Source organism: Ochotona curzoniae, unplaced genomic scaffold (genome assembly GCF_017591425.1).
Source record: "Ochotona curzoniae isolate NIBS_2020 unplaced genomic scaffold, NIBS_Ocur_1.0 contig_66, whole genome shotgun sequence".
NCBI classification, from domain to species: domain Eukaryota; kingdom Metazoa; phylum Chordata; class Mammalia; order Lagomorpha; family Ochotonidae; genus Ochotona; species Ochotona curzoniae.
In genome coordinates, this window is record NW_024466512.1 from 6249644 (window position 1) to 6269080 (window position 19437).

A 19437-nucleotide genomic window follows, 5' to 3' on the forward strand; every position below is an offset into this window, starting at 1 on the left:
GGTCCAAGGTCAAGGTCCAGTTGTGGCTCAGCTAGCCAAGCCGCTGATCAGGATGCCTATAGCCCATGCCAAAGTACCCAGGATAGAATCCCACTTGTCAATAGGATCCAGCTTTCTATTCTTTATTTTAGTGTTTATTTTTATTGGCCACAATGGCTGGAGCTGAGCAGAGGTGAATCCAGGAACCAGGAGCTTTTTCCAGGTCTCCCACATAGGTGCAGCTTTCCCAGGTCACAAGGGAACTGGAACGGAAGTGAGGCAGCCAGGACATGAACTGGAGCTCATATGGGATGCTGGTGCTTGGAGGTGGAGGATTAGCCAGTTGAGCCAATGTGCAGCCCCCTCCAGCTTCCTGTCAATGCACCCCCTGGGAGGCAACAGGTGATGGCTCAGCCTGTGGGTTCCTGCCCCACTGACAGATCCAAAAGGAATTCCTGGCTCCTGGCTGTGGCCCTGGTGTCACTCTGGGTGCTGCAGGAATTTGGAGTGTCAGGCAGTGGATCAAAGATCTCTCTGGATCTTTTAAATTAACAAAAACAAACTTTAAAAAAAATCTAATAAGCAATGATTACTCCTTAAAAAAAAAGACTGGACACTCCACCCTGCATGAACAATGTGATTTAATGAGATGACCTCTGACAGTCTAATCATTTCATTATGACAGAAACCAGCTGTCCACGAACAGAAAAGAATCACGCTGGGAAGCAAAGTATGAAGAAGTATTTTAATAGCTCAAACTCAAAGTCATGGTGCTCCCAAGTCTGAAGAGACCCCTCAAAAAGGGCAACTCTGGCCGTTTCAAAAGCAGCATTTGCCCACAGCCCCAGTCTCCGCGGGCCACCCTCCCCTGGGTGCTGACTTGCAGAGACACACGTGTGTGCCCAGGACGTGTCGGTTGCCCAGGGGGCCTCCCTCCCTGCCACGTGTGGGACCAACTGCACTAATCAGAATAGGATGCCGGCTCGGTTAGGGGAGGAGATGAGAGTGGACTGGCTAAGCAGGAACTGCCCAAGCCGCGAGCAAAAGCACACTGCAACCTAGAGGACAGGGGCACGGCTGCTGCCTGCACATCCACAGCAGCACATCGTCGGCTTTGCCTGCAACCGATCAAGAGGGATTCCACTGGCCGGCGAGTCCCGCCCCAGCAAGCCACAGGGCGGTCCAACGTCGTGGGCGTCGCTCCTCGCCAGACCAGAGTCCCCACGCACCGTCCACCGCAGGGGGTCTGGGGGGAAGGTCAACTCCAGCCCCTGCCTGACTAGGGGTCGATCTCTTCGGGAATTACTGTGATCATAATGTCTTCGTTGCCCCTGCGGACAACCATGTTCAGTGTGCTCTCCTTCTTAATCACGTCGCTGACGTCATTGGCCGACACCACCGACTGCCCGTTGATGCTAATGATGACATCGTTTTCCTTGAGGCCACCGCTGCAACACAGAGGGGTGCACAGGGGTCACATGTCTGCACCTCCTGGGTGGACTCGACCCCAACAGAGGCATAGCTTTGAACAGAGGAGCTCAGGGCATCCTGGCAGGGTAAGGATGGCACATACCATGCAGGTACTATGTGTCCTTCTCAGATTGTGTAGGCCAAGCTGTCCACTGTTGCTCCTGGCAGAAATGCCTGCCAGTACTTGTGTGGCCTTATGACAGACTGACCCCAAAGGGGACAAGGAAGCAGCAGGTGCCATGTGCCAGGTGCTGCAGCCATGGCCCACCTGCCTGCAACAGGCATTGACCTCAGACAGGAGCTCCTTCAAAATGGACACTCCTGTCAAGAGACTTTCTCTCACTGCCCCTGTGACTTTAGTTCCTATACCGGATATTGCCAACATGCTGTTAATGGTCCTTAGAGTCAACACGGAGGGTGTACCCTTGCTCTGTAACCAGCCAGACAGGAATGAGTTCAGACTCTGAAGGTCAGAGGGTCTCCAGGGTAGCTACCGAGGCCAGCCAAAGCCAGTGCCGACGGCATGGAATCAAATGGGCATGGCAGCTGTGTTCCGACAAAACACCTGTTCCCACAGAAACGTCACATACTTTTCACAAGTCACAAAGGCCTGTTCTCACTTGGTAATTTTCCCAGCACACAAGGCAGAGGTGTTTGGGTAGTGATTAGGATACCACATCCCACATCTGAGTGCCCGGGTTAGGCTCCTAGTCTACTCCCAACTTCTTAGTGCCACACACACCGGGAGGCACCAGATGGTGACTCGAGTAGGTGGGTTCCTGGACCCCCCACGGGAGACCCTGGAGTGACTGAGTCTCTGTGCCCCGGCCAGCCCGGGCTGCTTGTGGGCTTCTGGGCAGTGAATCAGAGCATAGGAGAGTATTTCTGGCTCTTTCTCTCTCTTCTCTGTCTCTCTCACTCTCCTGGCTTTCAAACAAATGAGATAAATAAATACCTTTCAAATGCAAAAGCTATTCTTGGACCATGGGAGGTGCCTAGGGTGGGGAACAGGCCAGGCTCTACTGGCGACACAGTGCAGGCCCCTGGCACTTCTCTCTGCTGAGATGTGAGCCTGGCGATGAGCCCCAACTTCCTGCTGTTTGTGTTCCTTTGCGGTCACCCCTCTTATTTCTGCAGAGGAGGCCACAGGCTTGGCCACAGTGGCCACAGGCACAACCGGGCCATGCTTTCAGGGGAGCCCTCCCCTCTCCTTTATGGCAGGCTTCCAGGACTCGCCAGGCAGCCACTGCTGCTCACTCTACCTGAAGGATCCCTTACTGACGCAAAGCTCTCTGAAGACCACAAGTTCCTCCCAAAGGTGTGGGGAGGCCTGGCTGGCAGGAAGCGGCCATGGGATCAACATGGTCAAGGAGCCTGTATCGGAGAAGACTGCCCCCTCCCTGCGCAGTCCACAGGCTCCACCAGGAGCCCAGTGGAGGGGAAGGAGCTGTGACTTACGCTTCTGCCGGAGTGTCTGGAATCACTTCAATGATGTACGCTCCCGACAGCACGTCCGGGAAGTCACGGTGGCGATCCTTCAGCTCTTTGGCCTTGCTGCTCCCAGGAAGAGATGCCAGGGTTAACATCAGGCAGCCATAGGCCTTTCTCCTCCGCCAGCTCTCAGCTCCCACCCACTCTTCCCCGGGGCCAGTGCCAAACTCCTCCTCCAAGTTCTGACACTGAGTGTCCAAACACTGCTGGGTACCAGCAAGGGAAGGGTGATAATCTTTAGTCTCTGCTCTCACAATTGCTTCTCCATCTGTGAATTGCACCTGCCACTTACAGAGCCAGTTTGGGATGATGGTCAGCTAGCTGCAAGACCTTGGAAGCTGCTTTCCTGTCTGGACCTTCATCCCCTTACCTGTAAAGCATGGCCAATGACAGTACATTGACCTCGAGAGGATTGGACCAGCGTATTAAGGACAAGCATCTGGCTCCACAGCTGCTCCAGAGTGGGCATGTAATAAACATGGCTGGTATCACTGCTACCACTCATGATGCCAGCCCTGGCTGCACGGCATGGAGGCCAGCACTGTGTCCTCTTCCCACAGAGCAGGACACGGAAGCAAGCCAAAGCCGAGTCATTCCCAAGGCCATTAACTTCGAGGCATCAGGGCTGGGTGGAGAACACGGGAGGACAGACCCCAAGGCCTCCACTCCTTCCCTGCCTCTGTCTCATAACCAGGCATTTCTCAGTCCTGCAAAATCTCCATCGTCTAGAATGTTAAGAAAGCTACTCAATGATGCTAGCCTGTTAACCGTGTGCCCATAATGAATGACAATGATTAGCATGGCCATACATCTGTCACCAGATTCTGTTCCCTGCAGGCTTGGCCTACGGTTCTCTCGGCCATGCCGCCTGACTCAGCTACCAGGACTCATGCTAACTGCAAGATCTCACCCACGTGAAAACAGCAATATGTGGTAAGTCTAACAACGCCAACTGTTCCAGGAAGTCCTGCCCATCTGTGCAGGGCCCGGCCTCCTGGGGCTGGGCCTGGCCTGCATTCCTGCAGCCACAGCCCACAGCCAGGTGGCTAGGAGCTGCACGTGGGGGAGGGTGTTTGGCACTCCTGGAATGTGGGTCGCAGCTGGTTTGAGAGTGGCCCACCCCCTAGCTACCAGCAGCCTTCTGACAGGAGGCAGACTCTTCAACCCTGGAGACCCGGCTCAGCTCCTCCTCCGTCTCACATGGCCTGACTTGAAGCAGAAACTGAGCACACTTAAGGCAGCCCCTGGATTCTTTCTGTGAAAGCCCTCTCAAGTTCACAGGCATTTATATTTAAGACACAGACGCACTAGTCCCATGTACCCACCTGGACGTGAGCGACATCATTCGGATACCAATATACTTCTTCTTGGTAATGGCTTTGCCTGGAGTGATGACAAAGGGGGAGAGATGAGCTCAGGTGCGTGGGGGACATGGCTGCCAGGGGTCAGACCAATGTGCAGAAGGGGAACCATGTGTGGTGCATTCTGGTGATCTGACCCTCCCTACCAGAGGCCTTTGAAAAGTCCTGTCACCTGTTACCAATCAGATGCCTAGGAGCAACCCCTCCATCCCCACTGGCTCATCTTGACCTCCAGCCCATCTCCAGGCCACTCAGTCTCTGCCCTGTGCTCCACGTCCACTGCTTCCACCCTGGTCCAAGCCCTCAAGTCTCCAGTGTGGATGAGGGACAGAGCCCTTCACTGTCTCTCCTCCTGGCCAGTGGCCTGTAAGGCAGATCAGGCACGTCCCTGTTCCCAGCACTCAAATACAGTCCAGGCCCACTCACTGGCTTCCTGGACCTGCCATCCGCCCTCCGTGTAACAGCAGGGTCACCTGTGAAGGCCCCTGTGGAGCTGTCTCCTGCCCAAACCTAGCTGACTGGGAGCAAGTGAGTGAGTAAATTGCAGGCCAAATAATGTCCCTGAATCCCAGCTGACCCTTCAGCCAAGCTGGAGCAACTGCACCTCATTGGGGAAGGGCTGGGATGACATAAATGAATGATCCAGTGACCACTCGGACATGCCCTGGGACTGTCCGACCCACAATTCTGTGATCGCAAGACAGCAGGGGCCAGACCCAAGCCGTGGCTGTCCTTCCCTTCCCACGAGCGTCCCCGGGGAAGCTGACGCCCTGGCCAGCTGGATCCACCTACCTTTAGCCTGTCTATCATGAGACTCGGTGAGGAACTTCTTGATTTTGTCAGAGGGGATTGCGAAGGAGATGCCAGCCGTCACCTTCAGAGTGTTAATGCCAATCACCTCCCCGTCCTGCAGAGCAATATGGAAAGGGAGGAAGGTGCTTGGAGCTGTGTCAGAGAGCAGGGGGCGGCAGACACGTTACGAAAACACAGCAATGCTGGCACCTGTCTCAGACTCCATTTCCCGAAGTTCCTTAGGGGGCTGCCCACCTCTGCTGCTCCCCTTCCTGACAGCCTCGGGATGGCAGGAGCACGCGTGTCCGTCACTCCTCACAGAGGCCCTGTGAGTCGGGGACCTGGCACCTAACCCCTCAGGGTCCTCCAGAGGCATAGCTCTCCTGGGCCTTCATTCCCTCCTATGTAGACACCCCTTGTCTGCCATCTAACGGGTCATTCTCTACTACAGCGTCCCTGCCCAAGCAGCAGAACCACCATCTTCCTGAGCCACTAACTTCCCCATCCCTGCCAGGTCTGATGGGGAGGTCCCTGGACAGGAGGTACAGAAGGCTGAAGGCCACTTCTGGGCCATCCTCAGGGCACCAGCACTGTGCCCTTGGCCTCTGACCCGGCAAGCCAGGACCACAGCTCAGATGTATCCCTGAGACCATCAAGTAGCAGTCTGCAAACACATGATCCACTCACACTGCTTGCTTTAGATGAATTACAGGGAGTGCTTTGGCAAGCTGGGGGAGACGTAGGGAGGAAGGAGAAGGGAAAAGGGCATGACTTAGCAAAGGCATTGTCAGGCCTTACCAGATTGACCAAGGGGCCTCCAGAGTTTCCGTACTGAAATCAAAGAGAAACAGAGAAGTCACGCGTTGGCATCACACCAATGGACCTCCCTATCTGAGCAGTGTCTCAAGGACCCACGTATTCCCTTGGTTTGCTGCTGGTACAAAGTTTTTAACAAGTTCTGGAAAGTGCTGGGTGTGTCCCAGTGAGAAATTCTGGCTGTGAAAGCAATGCTAGGGTCTTTGTCCACTCACAGAGCTGCCTGGACCCCTCCAAGGGACCCCAGCATTGCCTCTAGGAATGCAAGCCACCTCCCTTGAGTTCTGGGACATGGGATAGGCTGCAAGGAATTGTGGGATCAATGCCCAGGAGAGACAGCCAAACGACAGGGTTCATTATTTGTCAAACGAACACTCAGGGGGCGGGCGGAGCCCTGCTTTTCAGCATCATCAGTGCCATCAGGCTGTGCCAGAATGTACTTCTGCACAGACTCTGCCTAGGCAGTGGGTGGGGCCTCATGGGCAGGCCACACACTGAGGCTGTGCCGCACAGACCACACAAGGCTCACGTCCCACAGCATCAGGGTCACCGGCCCATGTGGGGTAAGTGGCCCTCCTGCCCATAGGGCCCTGGGCACCCTCAGCTGGACCCCTCTACCAAATCCAAGGTCCCCTTGGTAGGAGGCCCCAGGGACCGCTATCAGAAAACCAGCAACATTCAGTCTCTTCTCTGCTTTGGCAGTTCTGAGGAAGTCCCTGGGACCAGTCCCAGCTCCCAAGCCTGCCTTGCGTTTGGAAGAGCCCAGCCCCAGTCTCATCCCCAGAGCCCAGCCTCAGAGCCCAGAGCCCCAGGCCCAGGCTCATCCCCAGAGCCCAACCCCAGCCCCAGCCCCAGGCCCAGAGCCCAGCCCCAGCCCCAGCCCCAAACCCAGGCTCATCCCCAGCCCCAGCCCCAGGCTCATCCCCAGCCCCAAACCCAGGCTCATCCCCAGGCCCAGGCTCATCCCCAGGCCCAGGCTCATCCCCAGCTCCAGCCCCAGGCTCATCCCCAGCCCCAGGCTCATCCCCAGGCCCAGGCTCATCCCCAGCCCCAGCCCCAGGCTCATCCCCAGGCCCAGGCTCATCCCCAGCCCCAGGCGGCTTACGTTGATGATGGCGTCCGTCTGGATGTAATCCATGTCTGAGTTGCGGAGCCCCAGCTCCTTGCCGCCGCGCTGCGTGGTGCTGACAATGCCTGTGGTGACGGTGTTCTGGAGGGAGAATGGACTCCCGATGGCGACCACAAACTCTCCCGGCCGCAGCTCCGAGGATCGGCCCAGCAGCAGGACGGGCAGCTTCCCCTGCAACCACAGACCTGGACTTGGTGGCTGATCTGACACACGGACATGGGTGAGAGGCCACGTGGAGCCACGGGCACCGCATAAACTGAGGACAGGGGCAAGGCTGGCCTCCTTTCCCGAATGACATGGCTACAGCCAAGAGCGAGGGGAGGAGCACAAAGGCCACATGGGGTCTCTGCCACCTTGAAGCTATCATATCAGCGAGGACTCACTCTGCCTGACAGCCAGCAGAGAGATACTGTGTGGATTCATGGTTTGTGGCCAGACTGCCCAGGGTGGGAAGCCCATACGTCACTTAGGGCAAACAGCAGGATCATACACACACACACACACACACACACACACACACACACATGTCCACAGGCCTCTTCCTAGGCTCTGCGGGCAACAAGCAGCACCACCTCATGCTCTGACATACCATGCCTAGCGGGCAGCAGGACTGGTGCAGCCCAGCAGGTGCCCGTGACCTAAGACACAGGACTGAGGCATGGACCACCTCTTTCTCTTGCACAGCTCCCCTGCTATGCCCCTGTGCTCCCCAGTCTGAGCTGGTTGGAGACCCCCAACATCCTGTGACAGACAGGCACAGCCCAGAGCCCTGAACAACACTGCCCTGCACCAGCCAGCCAATGCCAGTCGCGGGGCCAGGAGCTGGGGACCCACACAAAGGCTTCCCTCAGTTCTCGGGGAAGGCTTTTTGTTTCTGTTTATCTTCACTTGTTTTGAAAGGCAGAGACAGACAGAGAGAGTGAGAAAGAGAGAGAGAGAGAGATATCTCCCCTGTGCCAGTTCACTCCCCAAACACGTGCAACAGCCCCAGCTGGGTACCAGACTAAAGCCAGGAGCCAGGAACTCATGCAGGTCTTCCGCAGAGCTGGCAGGAATTCAAGTACTTGGGCCATGGTCTGCTGACTCCCAGTGGGCCCCCCGGCAGGAAGCTGAGGCCCCAACCTACTCCCGCGGACATGGGAGGGAAGCGTCCCAAGACGGGCGTCTGAAAGGTTGTGCCCAACATCCACCCCTGGGGAGGGCTTCAGGCCCTGCCACCTCCCGGCCTCTCCCAGAGTCAGCAGTCTCTGCTGGTCCCTGGGCCTGCGTTCACCAAGGCAGCCGAGGAGCAGCAGGCCCAGAACACACCGCGCTAGCCAGGCCCTCGGTCCTCATGTCTGTCCGTGACACAGAAATAGCCAAAGGGTGGTGGCTGGCTGGGGTGGGTGGAGACCACTGGCCTTGAGAGCACCCACGTCCTGTGCCAGGCCCCGTGCAGACCCTGTGGATGAGGGGGTGGTACCATGCCCAGTTCTTGGAGGAAGACACTGAAGTCCTGCAGAGCAGGCAATCCGGGAAGAAGCAAGAATTCCACTCTGGGACTGTGGGCCTCGAGCTCTCCTGCCCCCAGACAGTTGCACAGGGACACAGTGCCTGACAAGGAGGGGAGGGATGCTGGAGTCCTAAGCAGACATGAAGAAGATGGTGGGAAAACAGGTGCAGTCCCTTAGCCCAACAGAGCCCTGTCCATGGATCAGTCTGCCTTGAACTTAGCCACTTGGGGCCTCAGTTTTGCCATCTGAAAAACAGGAACAATGCAGTCCATCTCCCAGGGATACTGTGAGAACGGAGAAGCAAGATCCAAACACAGTTCTTTGAAGACCTCCTGGCTGGCGAGAACCCCAGTGTGGTGTCATTGTTGCTATTACCAGGCCTCACCGTGACCCTTCCCCTGGGGTGACCTGAGGCCGCAGCCCTCGGTGCTCCCGGCCCAGCTCCAGGCTCCTCGAGCTCACTGGCGCCCAGCAGCACAGCAGCGATCTCAGGCCGCCTGTTTACCCTGGGCCCAGGCCAGCAGCCCCAGCCAGCAATGACCTCAGCCATCACAGCGTGCAGTGGGAGGGAGCTGTGGCTGCTGACGACCCGGCCACCACTCTGGGGAGCCCATCCGGGCCAGGGTCAGGCTGCACAGGAGTGTCTGAGGCCTGCAGGGCTGGGCCTGAGCGACAGGCATGGGCGTCGTGTGGCAGAGGGAATGCAGCTACAAGGCATGGGTCAGCTGAGCATTCCTGGGGTATGGGAGACCTGGCCTCAGCAGCTCAGGGATTTGCAAGCAGGGTAGCCCAGGACAGGCTCCCTGGAAGAGCCTCGCCAACCCGCGGCTCCTTCCCCACCAGCCACCCAGCTCTGCCTCCCAGGAAGGCAGTCATATTCGGCCCCTGCAGACAGGGAAACCTAAAGAGGACTCGCTGCCTCTGCCAAGGTCAGAGTTAAGGCTGGGAAGGAGGCAGAGCGGAGGACGGGGCAGGAGCGAACCAGGCAAGTGCTTGACGCTGACTGCCTCCACCCAGGAATGACATCTTAGCGGATGCTGCCCACTGTCACCATGGCTCGGGGGCCCTGTCACAGTGCAGCGAGTGGTCCACATGTGAGTGACTGCTGGGCTTGGAACAGGGGGACAGCAGCGATGCAAGCCCCTGGGAACAAACCTCCCCTTAAACAGAGGAACTGGGGACACAATGCAGCCATCTGGTCTGTGTGCCCAGGAGGCAGTGCCAGTTCCTTCCATGGTTAGATTTGCATTCACTCATTTCAGATCCAAAGGGCAATTGCAGGGTAGAGCTAGGCAGAATCCTGCTGGGGGAGAGCGTTTTGGGGAGTGGTATCACCAGGCAAACCCTGATCTAGGAGATGGGAATAAACCTTTTGCCTGTCAAGGTGACAAATGACTTGCATGACAAATGTGGGCCATTTCTCATGCCCATTGTACAGATGTCAAAACTGAGGCTAGGAAATGAAAGGGACTTCTTGGAGACAACACCCTGGCTAAATGGAAGAACAGGCTCCCAGGCTCTCAAACCTGCCCTTGCAGGACCTGCAAACCCAGAATTCTAACTACAGGGGGAACTCTGGAAAGGAGCAGCCTGGCTCCCCACGATGACAAAGCCACTTTGTGGGGACTGCTTGGTGCCTGCTGGCTGCCTGCATGTGTGAGTGCCTAGGTCTGGCCCAAAGACCTGTCTGCTCCACAGCTTTACCTCTGCTGGCCAACAGAGCATGTTATCCCATCCTTGTCTAGACACAGGTTCCGTGGGGGGGCCAGGGAAGCAGACATTGCTGCAAGGCACAGCCCCACCCCTGACCTTGACCCACAGATCTGTGAAACAGCCCCAGGCCCACTCATCCAGCTTAGCACTTCTGCCCACAGGCTGTCCCCACACAGCCACATCAAAGCTGGCTCAGGTGGCCGCTGCAGACACTCTGTCTGCGGCTCCCTTTGAAGCAGCCTCAGCTGTAGGCCTGCTGCTCACTGCCACTCACTGCAACCCACCTTCTTGGAGCTTCTTGCAAACCTGCAAGTAACACGGCCCCACCTGTCTTCCAGATGACAGTTGAGAAGCCCAAGAGGACCAGCAGGAGGGATGCTACAGCCTGTGGCCTGGTCATGCAATGCAAGCTGGGAGCACAGGAGTAGAGAGAGGCAGGCAAGCAGAGCTCCAGGGCTCCAGAGCAGGAGGGAGACCTCAGAGGACCTCTCCAGAGGACCTGTGCCTGGCACTGGAGAGTCCCTCACACTTGAGTTCTCACCCAGGATGCCTGAGAACCAGCAGCCGGGGAGCTCAGTGGCAGAAAAAGGGCGGAGGGAATGCAGGAGCAGAGCCACCCACGTCCTCAGGTATTCAGGGTCCCCCACCACGGAAGCAAACATAGTCCCCCACACCCCAGCCAGACACCAGGTAGACAGAGAGACAGCTCGAGGGAGGGCATGCGAAGCCTTGGGCGCCGTTTCCAGGCACACCATGTCTGGGCAAAGGACCAAATTCCAGCCACAGGCAGGACATGGACGGAGTTGCCTTCCGTGCTGACAGCTGGGAGAGGCTGGCCCATGCATGATGACAGGCAGCTCTTATCACTGCTTTCGCAGAGACAAACAGATACGCAGCTGGCGGCACCACACTTATTCACTCGCCCACGGGAATGCAGCCGACACGCCTGAGTGTCCAGCGTGAAGATCAGGCATCTACCCAGCCCCTCTAGGCATCCTATCTGATGGCAGAGGGACTGGCAAGCCTCCAGACACACAGAGGAAAAAAGTCACAGAGCATCATCTCCCCAGGTGGGCGGCTCAGGCCAGTACCTCTGGTGTTAAACAACCACGAGAAGTAAAATGGTCTGGGCTCCCTATCAGGTGGATTCAGCTACAAGTCCCAGAAAACCCAGGATAGACCGCAGCAAATCACCTGCTTAAGAACAGGAAGGTTCTAAGGAGACAAAGTCACAGGCACAGAGGCAACACCAAGATTAAGGTTCTTCCCTTCTCTCTGTCCCATCAACTTCACCCTGTTCTCATGGTGACGAAGGGCCACTGCCACACCAGCCATCATGGCAGTATGTGACAATCCCAGGAGCAGACTGCCTCTTAGAAGACGGCAGACTCGAGAAGAGTTGGGCATATCCCTTAGCCCAAACACATGCGGGTAAGTGTGGACAGGCGCAAATACTCGCAGTCACAAACACTGACATGCACACAGATGCATGCATGCAGAGACGAGCACACGGACAGGACGCACACGTAGCGGCACATACAGGTCAAGATGTGGAAACAGACATGCACCAACACAGATAATCACATACACACGCATGTGCAAAGCATTATACACACATGAAGACTTGCACAGACACCCAGCGCCCCAGGCTGCGTGTCTGCTGAGGCCTGCAACCGCTCTCTCTGTGGCCTGGGGTCACGAGGGTGACTTTCCAGGTCTCAGCTGTTGCACCTCTCCAACACGGGAGCTGCTTGTGTCTGCTCTGAGAATGGCGATTCTTTCCAGTACCCTTGGCGGTCCCCAAAGAACACTATCAGCAGGGATGGTTCGGCGGTGATTATGACAGGCCCTTGAGGTCTTAACAGAGCCAATTCCAAACTGCTCCCCTGCAAACGTGTGCAGCCATGCTGGGGAAGGCGCTTCCAGAATCCCCCAGACATAGACCAGGCCAGCCTCTGCCAAGGAGACAGGGAGAGCAAGGACCCACCAGCCCTGGGCTGCCCATGGGCCAGCAACCTGCCTCCCTGACACTCCCGAGCAATAAATGAGCCCATTCAACAAAGCACAGGAAGGGCTGGGGGCTGCTTTTCAACCTCATGAGCCAAGCCCATCGCTGCCTCCCCTCCTTTGAACAGCACAAAGTGCTCCTGAGTTGCAAAAACACTGCGGTTGCTGACTCGGCAGAATTCTCGGTGGGGCCAGTGGGGCCGCCACCATCTGCCCAGCACACGGGCTGCCAGGGCGGGGCCTTCCAGCCAGCCCCATGCTGGCTTCAAAGGCAACTCTGCGCAACTGGCTGGGACTCAACGGAGTAATTCAACACGCCTTCTGGAAACAGTTACGTGAACCTTTCATTTTCTTGAACAAAGATGCGAGACAGGAAGGAGAACCGGGCCCCTCCTCAGCGGGAAGCAGCTCTGTGGTGCGGTCCCGCCCCAGGTGGAAAGCCACTGGGCCAGCCAGCTTCGGAAACCTCAGCAGGGAGAGGGATGGAGCCGAGCTGTGGAGCACGCAGGCAGGGGAGGCCATCAGTGGGCTGGGCCCACCCCACCCCACCCCACCCCACCCCACCCCACCCCACCCCGTCCCGCCCCACCCCACCCCACCCCACCCCACCCCACCTCCACAAGAACCTTGCTGAGCCACCTACTAGTGGGAGGGACTGCTACAAAATCAGCAGGGCTCCTTGCAAACCCAGGCCCCACGACAGGAATGTGGATTGGTGCTTAAGGTGACACTCACATTCAAGTCCAAACTCCACTTCAAATGCAGCTTCTTGCTGGTGCACTGAGAGGCAGTACACTCGAAGGACTGAATTCTGCCATCCACACAGGGGCCTGGACAGAGTCGCTGACTCCTGGCATTGGCCTGGTCCAGCATTCCTCCTCTAGGCACTTAGGGAGTACTAAGCCAACCTGCAAGATTTCTTTCTCTCTCTCAAATAAATAAGTGTACTTTTCTAAAAAATCTTTGTGGCAGGCCCTTGTCCCTCCTAGTGCTGCCTCAGGTTCTAGAATAGGAAGCTCTCTTTCCTCCCATATTCTTCCTCACCCTGTTGTGACGCCTCTTGTTCGGTAGTCGTCATTGGGGTCCTTGGGGCCTGAAAATATTTATAGGGCAGCACATCCAGCACCCCACCCACCAGCCGCTATACCCTGCATGGTGCCCCAGCCGGAATTGGAGAAGCTAAGCCAGGCAGCTCCCCGTTCTTAAGTCAGCCCCAACCCACGGAACACAGATGACCCCAAAGGTACTTCTGTGCCAGGATGCAGGACGGGCCTGGGCTGGGCAAAAGGCCCTAGAACACAGCTGGGCAATGGCAGTCCAAGCCCCGTGGCACACATCGCCCTGAGTCACTGCAGGGAGTCTGCCCACCCAGGGCATCCCGCAGCAGCCCACTCTATGGATGGAAGATAGCCATAGTCACTGCAGAGATGGGCAGGGAAGGGGTCCCAGGGAAAAGGAAGTGGAAAGATTGAGAAGAGGTCCTGGGGAGAGGGTCGGAGGCACAGGGTCGGAGGGAGGGCAGAACATGGGCCCAAGAGTGGGCAGGGCACAGGCTCATGAAGTGACCCTGCCAGGGGAGGAGCTGGGGTGCTGCGAGTGCGATGCCTGGGTTCAGACAGGAGGGGCTGCAGTGACAAGGTGTAGGGTTTGCTCCTGAGCAGGTCAGTGGCAGGTGCGGTGAGTGGAGCAGCATGACCCAGGAACCAATCGACAGGTGCTACATGGGCTCTGAGACCAGCTGCATAAAGTGGCGTCAGGCAGTCACCATCACATCCCCCGTGGGTATGTCACTCCTGTCGCCTAATGATGGGGACAGAAGAGGCAGGAAGAGTGGGCAGGTGACAGAGCAGGAGGCTGGAGGGTGGGGAGGCAGCAGGAGAGAGGAAGAGAGGGAGAACAGGGAATTATGGGTGTGCAAAAGCGAAAGGGAGATTGAACAAATGACCACTTCTCTCCTCACTGTCTAGAACACCGCCATATTTAGTCTCCTTTGAACTATACCAAGACCGGTCAGCCATCTCAAATATTCCCACTCTTGCTGTTTAAACCACAGTTCCACAGGGGAGTCCAGCGGCCAGTGGCTGCACGCATCATGCAGAACCCAGAGTTGAAAAGTAGCATCTTATTCAAGTCTAACTCCCAACTGTTCCATCTAAGCCCTGGGACCCATCCCCTTCGCACACCGACCTCCATGTTCCACCACATCAGACGCTCAGCAGACATTCATGAAATCAATGAGAGACTACGTGAGCTCATGCAAGAACAGGCCACATCCTCAAAGACTCATCAGGATCTCGAAATTGAATCGCAATGCAGTGGTGCACCTGCTATTTCATCTGTTCAGACAGCAGGCTCTGGCACAGCCCGGGTTTCAGCTGGCAGTAGGCTGCACCTGGGGCAGAGGGCACAGCCTGTGCCTTCCAGCAGCAAGCGGTGGGCAAGGGCTGTTGTTGCCCCTCACCCAGCATATCCAGCCCCTCAGTGTCTACTGAACAGAACTTACGACACACAGCTTGCCTGGGCTCCCTACACAGGAGAGCTGTCCACAATAGAGCAGTCTCTTCTAACGTTAAAACCTTTTAAAGATGTATAACTTCGTTTATGCAAAAATAACGTGAGATGGTCAAGGGCCAAGGGCTTGTGTTAATTAAACACATATTCATGACTTAAGAGTGGAACCTAAGAAAGGCCAGTGGTTTCTGCGAGTTGCCTGGTAGACAAAGCAAAGAGGAAAAGACTATGAATCACACGTTCCTGTTATCAGCATCTGGTGCCTTATTTAACAAAAGCAACTTGCTGATTACCCGACCGATCAGTCCCCAGTTCAGGAGGAGGTCCCAGTCTCCCGTCTCCCTCGCCACAGGAAGGGGTCTGGACAGCTTTAGGAAACCAGTTACGGAAACCATATGGATCCTGCCCTCAAGAAGGATGGCGAGCTGCAGACTCTGGGGAGGCTGCCTGCGTAAGACATTGGAACTTTCCAGGCCAGGAGCAGGACCCCTAAGGAAGTGAAGCCAAAAGCAAATGGAGACAACACACAAAGAAACGCTCAGCAGAAACGATGCCTTCTGTTCTCAATCCAAGTTCCAAGTCCTTGAACTTCTTGCCCAGCCCCCGGGTCCCCACTGGCTGGCTCTCCCTATGCTCAGCTCAGTCAGGCCTTCCCTGTCTGCATCATCTATGGAGAACTTCCCAGCTCGCTGCTTCCATTTGCTTTTCCTGATACTTGCACTGCCCTTGCAATCCCGTTGTAGCTATTTCCCACGGCTTGTGCCCAGGCTCACTGCATCGACAGCCTTAACAGAGAGTCTAACCATGACAAATGTTCGGAAAATAGTTATAAAACCAGAGAACGGGCACCGGCACCAGGTGCAGCAGGTTACAGCTGCTGCCTGCGACACCGGCATCTCATGTGAGAGTTTGATTCGAGTTCAGGCTGCTTCTCTTCCAATCCAGCTCCCTATTAATGTGCCCAGGAAGGCAACGGAGGATGGCCCGACTGCTTGGGCACCTGCCACTTGTGTGGGAGGCTCCTTGCTGTTGCCTAGCCCAGCCTAGGCCATTGCGGACCCACCAATATGATCTTGCTCCTTCTTTGTGTCTCTCCAACTCTGCCTTTCCAAATCAGGAAGTCTTTTTAAGATGTCAGCAAATTAATAAGGAACAACTGAAAGAACGAACAAACCAGACATTACAAAACTCATTAGGCTCTTACAGTTGAACAATAATTTGCCAAAAAAAAAAAAAAAAAGCCTAGGAACTCTGGCTATCTCCTTACTGTAAATATCACCGAGAACTGCGCCAAAGAAGGCCTCTGCTCATACTGGCCGCGAAGTGCAGTCCCCAGCAGAGAAAGAGCAGACAAAATCAGCTTCTCCCATGCGTGCCCAAGCCATCTGCCATCACCTCCTTTGGCTCTGAGGGACATGTCCACCACCCAGCCACGTCCTGATCCTCCAGGACGAGGTGCCAATCACTGGCACTGTGGTTGCACCACCACTGGGACTGGCAGCCTTTCTAAGAATACCGTTGGCATCCCAGGCCACATGGGCTGCATCCCAACTATCCAATTCTGCTTTGCAGGGCACACTGTCCCTAAGCAAATGGGCAGGACTGCATATACCAATAAAACTTTATTAACAAAAACAAGGGGAGGGTCCAGACTCAGACTTGAGGTTGTAGTTGGCCAATCTCATGCGCTGACACACTCACTCAACTGCCAAATGACACAGGCTTATGGGCCTCCCCTCCCCCAACTTCAAAGAGAATGGGAGACAGTCCTATTGGGACACCAATAAATTCAGTTTCAACAACTTGGGAACTGCCTTGTCAGACTCATAAGTCACGGTCCACATCCAATTCCCTGAAAAGTGAGCCAAGGATGGGGGTAGGGTGTTACCATATTAAGAGAAAAATAGGGCCAAAGAATTTCCTTAACAATCAACTCAGTTCCTGAACCAGGGCCAGGGAACACACAGGGCTCCAGCTGTGAGAGCGTGGGGAAGTGAGAGCCAGTTCACATGCCCACGGGGGCTGGGCTCAGAAGAGGGCACAGCGACAACCACCAGTCCTGCACAAAGCCTGGCACACAGGAGTAAGGTCATGGCGTTGCCTGGAGGGACCTGCATTACTGAACGCAGTATTGATCGCTGCCCCATGGAAGCAGTCAAGATCAATAAAGAAACAGCAGCCTCCCGGTGCCGGCCAGGGTCTGTGGCATGCTTGCAGATGCAATGGGAACTCTCTGAGCTCTGGAAGCAAAAGCAGAGAGACCACAAGACGCCCGGGACAGACAGCGTGGGGTAGTGAAGAAGCCACGATGGAAAAACCCAGAAGCAAAATGAGAGGGTGGCTGTGCCATGCGAGCCTCGCCATTGCAGGCTCCCGGCAGCCTGGGGAGGATGCGAGTGACGGCTCCCAGGATCCACAGGCTCCGTGTTATCTGATCGGCTTTTGGACACACACCCGCCACTGAGTCAGCCTCGTCTAACAACCAGGCGGCCTGAGCAGACCCCATGTGAGTCACGCCAAACCCCACCACTCCCTTAGCTGGCCAGCATTGTGGGTGGGGGCTGAAGGACCGTTTCTCATGCTGAGAACTTGGGGCAGGGCCTGGAGGGGGCCGGTGGCCCCTCCCATCAGCAACCCCAACCTCAACTCCTTGTTTAGGGGTCAGCCATCTCAGCAGTCACAGGACCCTCTGCGTACACAGCAACCCTGGCTCCTAGCGGTTTCACCCTGGGCCACTTCAAACAAACCTGTGGGTGCCACCTGGCCTAAAGGGGGCCAGCACCTGGCTTGGGGCCCAGGCAGAGGGAAGAAAACTGCCTCACAAGCCTGGACAAGGCCATCTCCAAATATTTACCTGGTGGTTGGCATCAGCGAGCGCCTGGCAGGAAACCCCACTGCCTGGTGGGCATTCTGAGTTACCAAAGACCACAGGCCGGCCGCGGTCCTGGCACAGCCTCGCATCCGCCCAAACTCGGGGAAGGAGAGCTGGAGGGTGGGCCTGCCCCCAGCCCACTCCATGGGCCCCTGCTTATCTGGAAACTGGAGAACACCCAGCACATGAACCCCCAGTGCTTAGCACAGGCCTCTAGCCAGTGGTGGGTTGGTGAGGAGGGAACTCAGCTCAGTCCACTCTGAGCAGTGGACACTGGGGTTCCCACCGACACTGCCCAGTGCCCGCTGCCTGAGACACCCCTGGGGCCTTCATCCCAAGCCGCTGACATGAACAAATAAACACGAGACAGTTACAACTGGGGACGGAAATGAGCAGCGCCAAGTCCGGAGTGGAATGCGGTCTGATCAAGGTCATCTCTGGAGTTGTCATGTCCCCAGAGTGACAGGGTGGCGTGGAGGGGACTGGGCCCAGGGTCAGGAAGGGAGGGGGAGGACATCCAGGCAGAACTCCCTGGCAGGCCTGCAGAGTGCAGGATCTGTTGTTAAGACTGCCCTGGGACCAGCCCCTGGGGACACCCTGGCCTGGCAAGACAGACAGGTGGGTGGCGTGGGGCAGGTGGGAGGATGCCCCCGCATCAGGTCCACCCTGCAAGGCACTGGAAAGGAGCTCAGACCCTTTTGCAGGGCAGGCAGTGGATCAGAGGGCCCAGGTTCCAGTCCCGGTTCCCCTGTAGCTCCCAGCTTCCCATGAAGGCACGGCCTGGAAGGCAGCAGGGGCTGGCTCAGTGCCCATCAGGACAGAGTTCCTGCCTCCTGGCGTTGGCCTGCCCGGCCCCAGCTCTGGCAGCCTTCTGAGAAGTAAGCCAGCAGATAGGTGATCTCTCTGACTCTTTATTTCTCTGTTTTTACAAATGCAGTGTTTTCTTTTTAACAGCGGAGCACCTCTAAGGGCTTTGTGCAGAACACACAGCCAGGATCCGAAGGATGCGCTCCTAGGATCTCCAGGCTCACACCTGCAACAGCAGTGGTGACAAAGGGCCCTGTCCCTGCAACACCTCCTCGTGGCTCCACCCTTCCAAGTCTGGCCTCTCTTCCCACGTCTCGCTCTCTTCCTCTGCCATCTCTCCCGCTTACTGCGGAACGGAACACTGCCAGTGCATGCCAGCCCACCTGGCCAGTGCGCCTGTCAGCATACGTGGAAGCAGTTTCCATCTGGAGCCGATCGCGTGACCCTCGAAGCTGCTTTCTATTAACATGCTTACATACTCCCTGCCCCCGCATCCTGCAGCTGGCCACTCCTTTCTTCAGGCCGCTGCTGACACCAGCCCAGGGACAGGGGCAAGCGGGGGCGTCCCAGGGATAGTGACATTGAAGGGGACGGCCAGCAGGATGGGAGCCCATGGCCTGCATGCCAGGTGAGGGGGCTTGTAGGGGGCGAGTCTTCCCCAAGAAGTCCTCTCCAGCCTCAAGACAACAGAAAAGTGAGTGCGTACATGTCTACTCAGCAGGGAGAGGCAAAATTAGACCAACAACAACACACACACACACACACACACACACACACACACACACACAGAGTTCTTTGGTCACATGCCCAGAAACATCTCTGGCAGCTTCAAGGCCAGCAGCATCAAGTCTCTGGAGAGTCAAAGGGCACTCCAGGAACGGGAGGGAAAGTAGACACGCTGGGCAGGGCCGGGCTCCCCACAAAAGACCTCAGCAGCCAGGTGGGCACCTGCTGGCTCCACTGGGCCATGGGTGATCATCCAGGGGGAGTCCACGT

At 56.7% G+C, this 19437-nt stretch overlaps 1 protein-coding gene across 1 annotated transcript in view; it reads right to left on the reverse strand.

Annotated features, from left to right (window-relative positions):
• Positions 1-714: 714 nt before the first annotated feature.
• The window catches only part of HTRA1 (HtrA serine peptidase 1), a 47724-nt gene continuing 29001 nt past the window's right edge, over positions 715-19437 (reverse strand). The window contains exons 4-9 of the mRNA XM_040991749.1: positions 7015-7209; positions 5892-5924; positions 5094-5208; positions 4266-4323; positions 2908-3003; positions 715-1427 (exon numbers count right to left, since the gene is read on the reverse strand). Coding sequence (XP_040847683.1) covers positions 1259-1427; positions 2908-3003; positions 4266-4323; positions 5094-5208; positions 5892-5924; positions 7015-7209 — 666 coding nt within the window. The 3' untranslated portion in view covers positions 715-1258. The remainder of the gene's footprint in view (positions 1428-2907; positions 3004-4265; positions 4324-5093; positions 5209-5891; positions 5925-7014; positions 7210-19437) is intronic.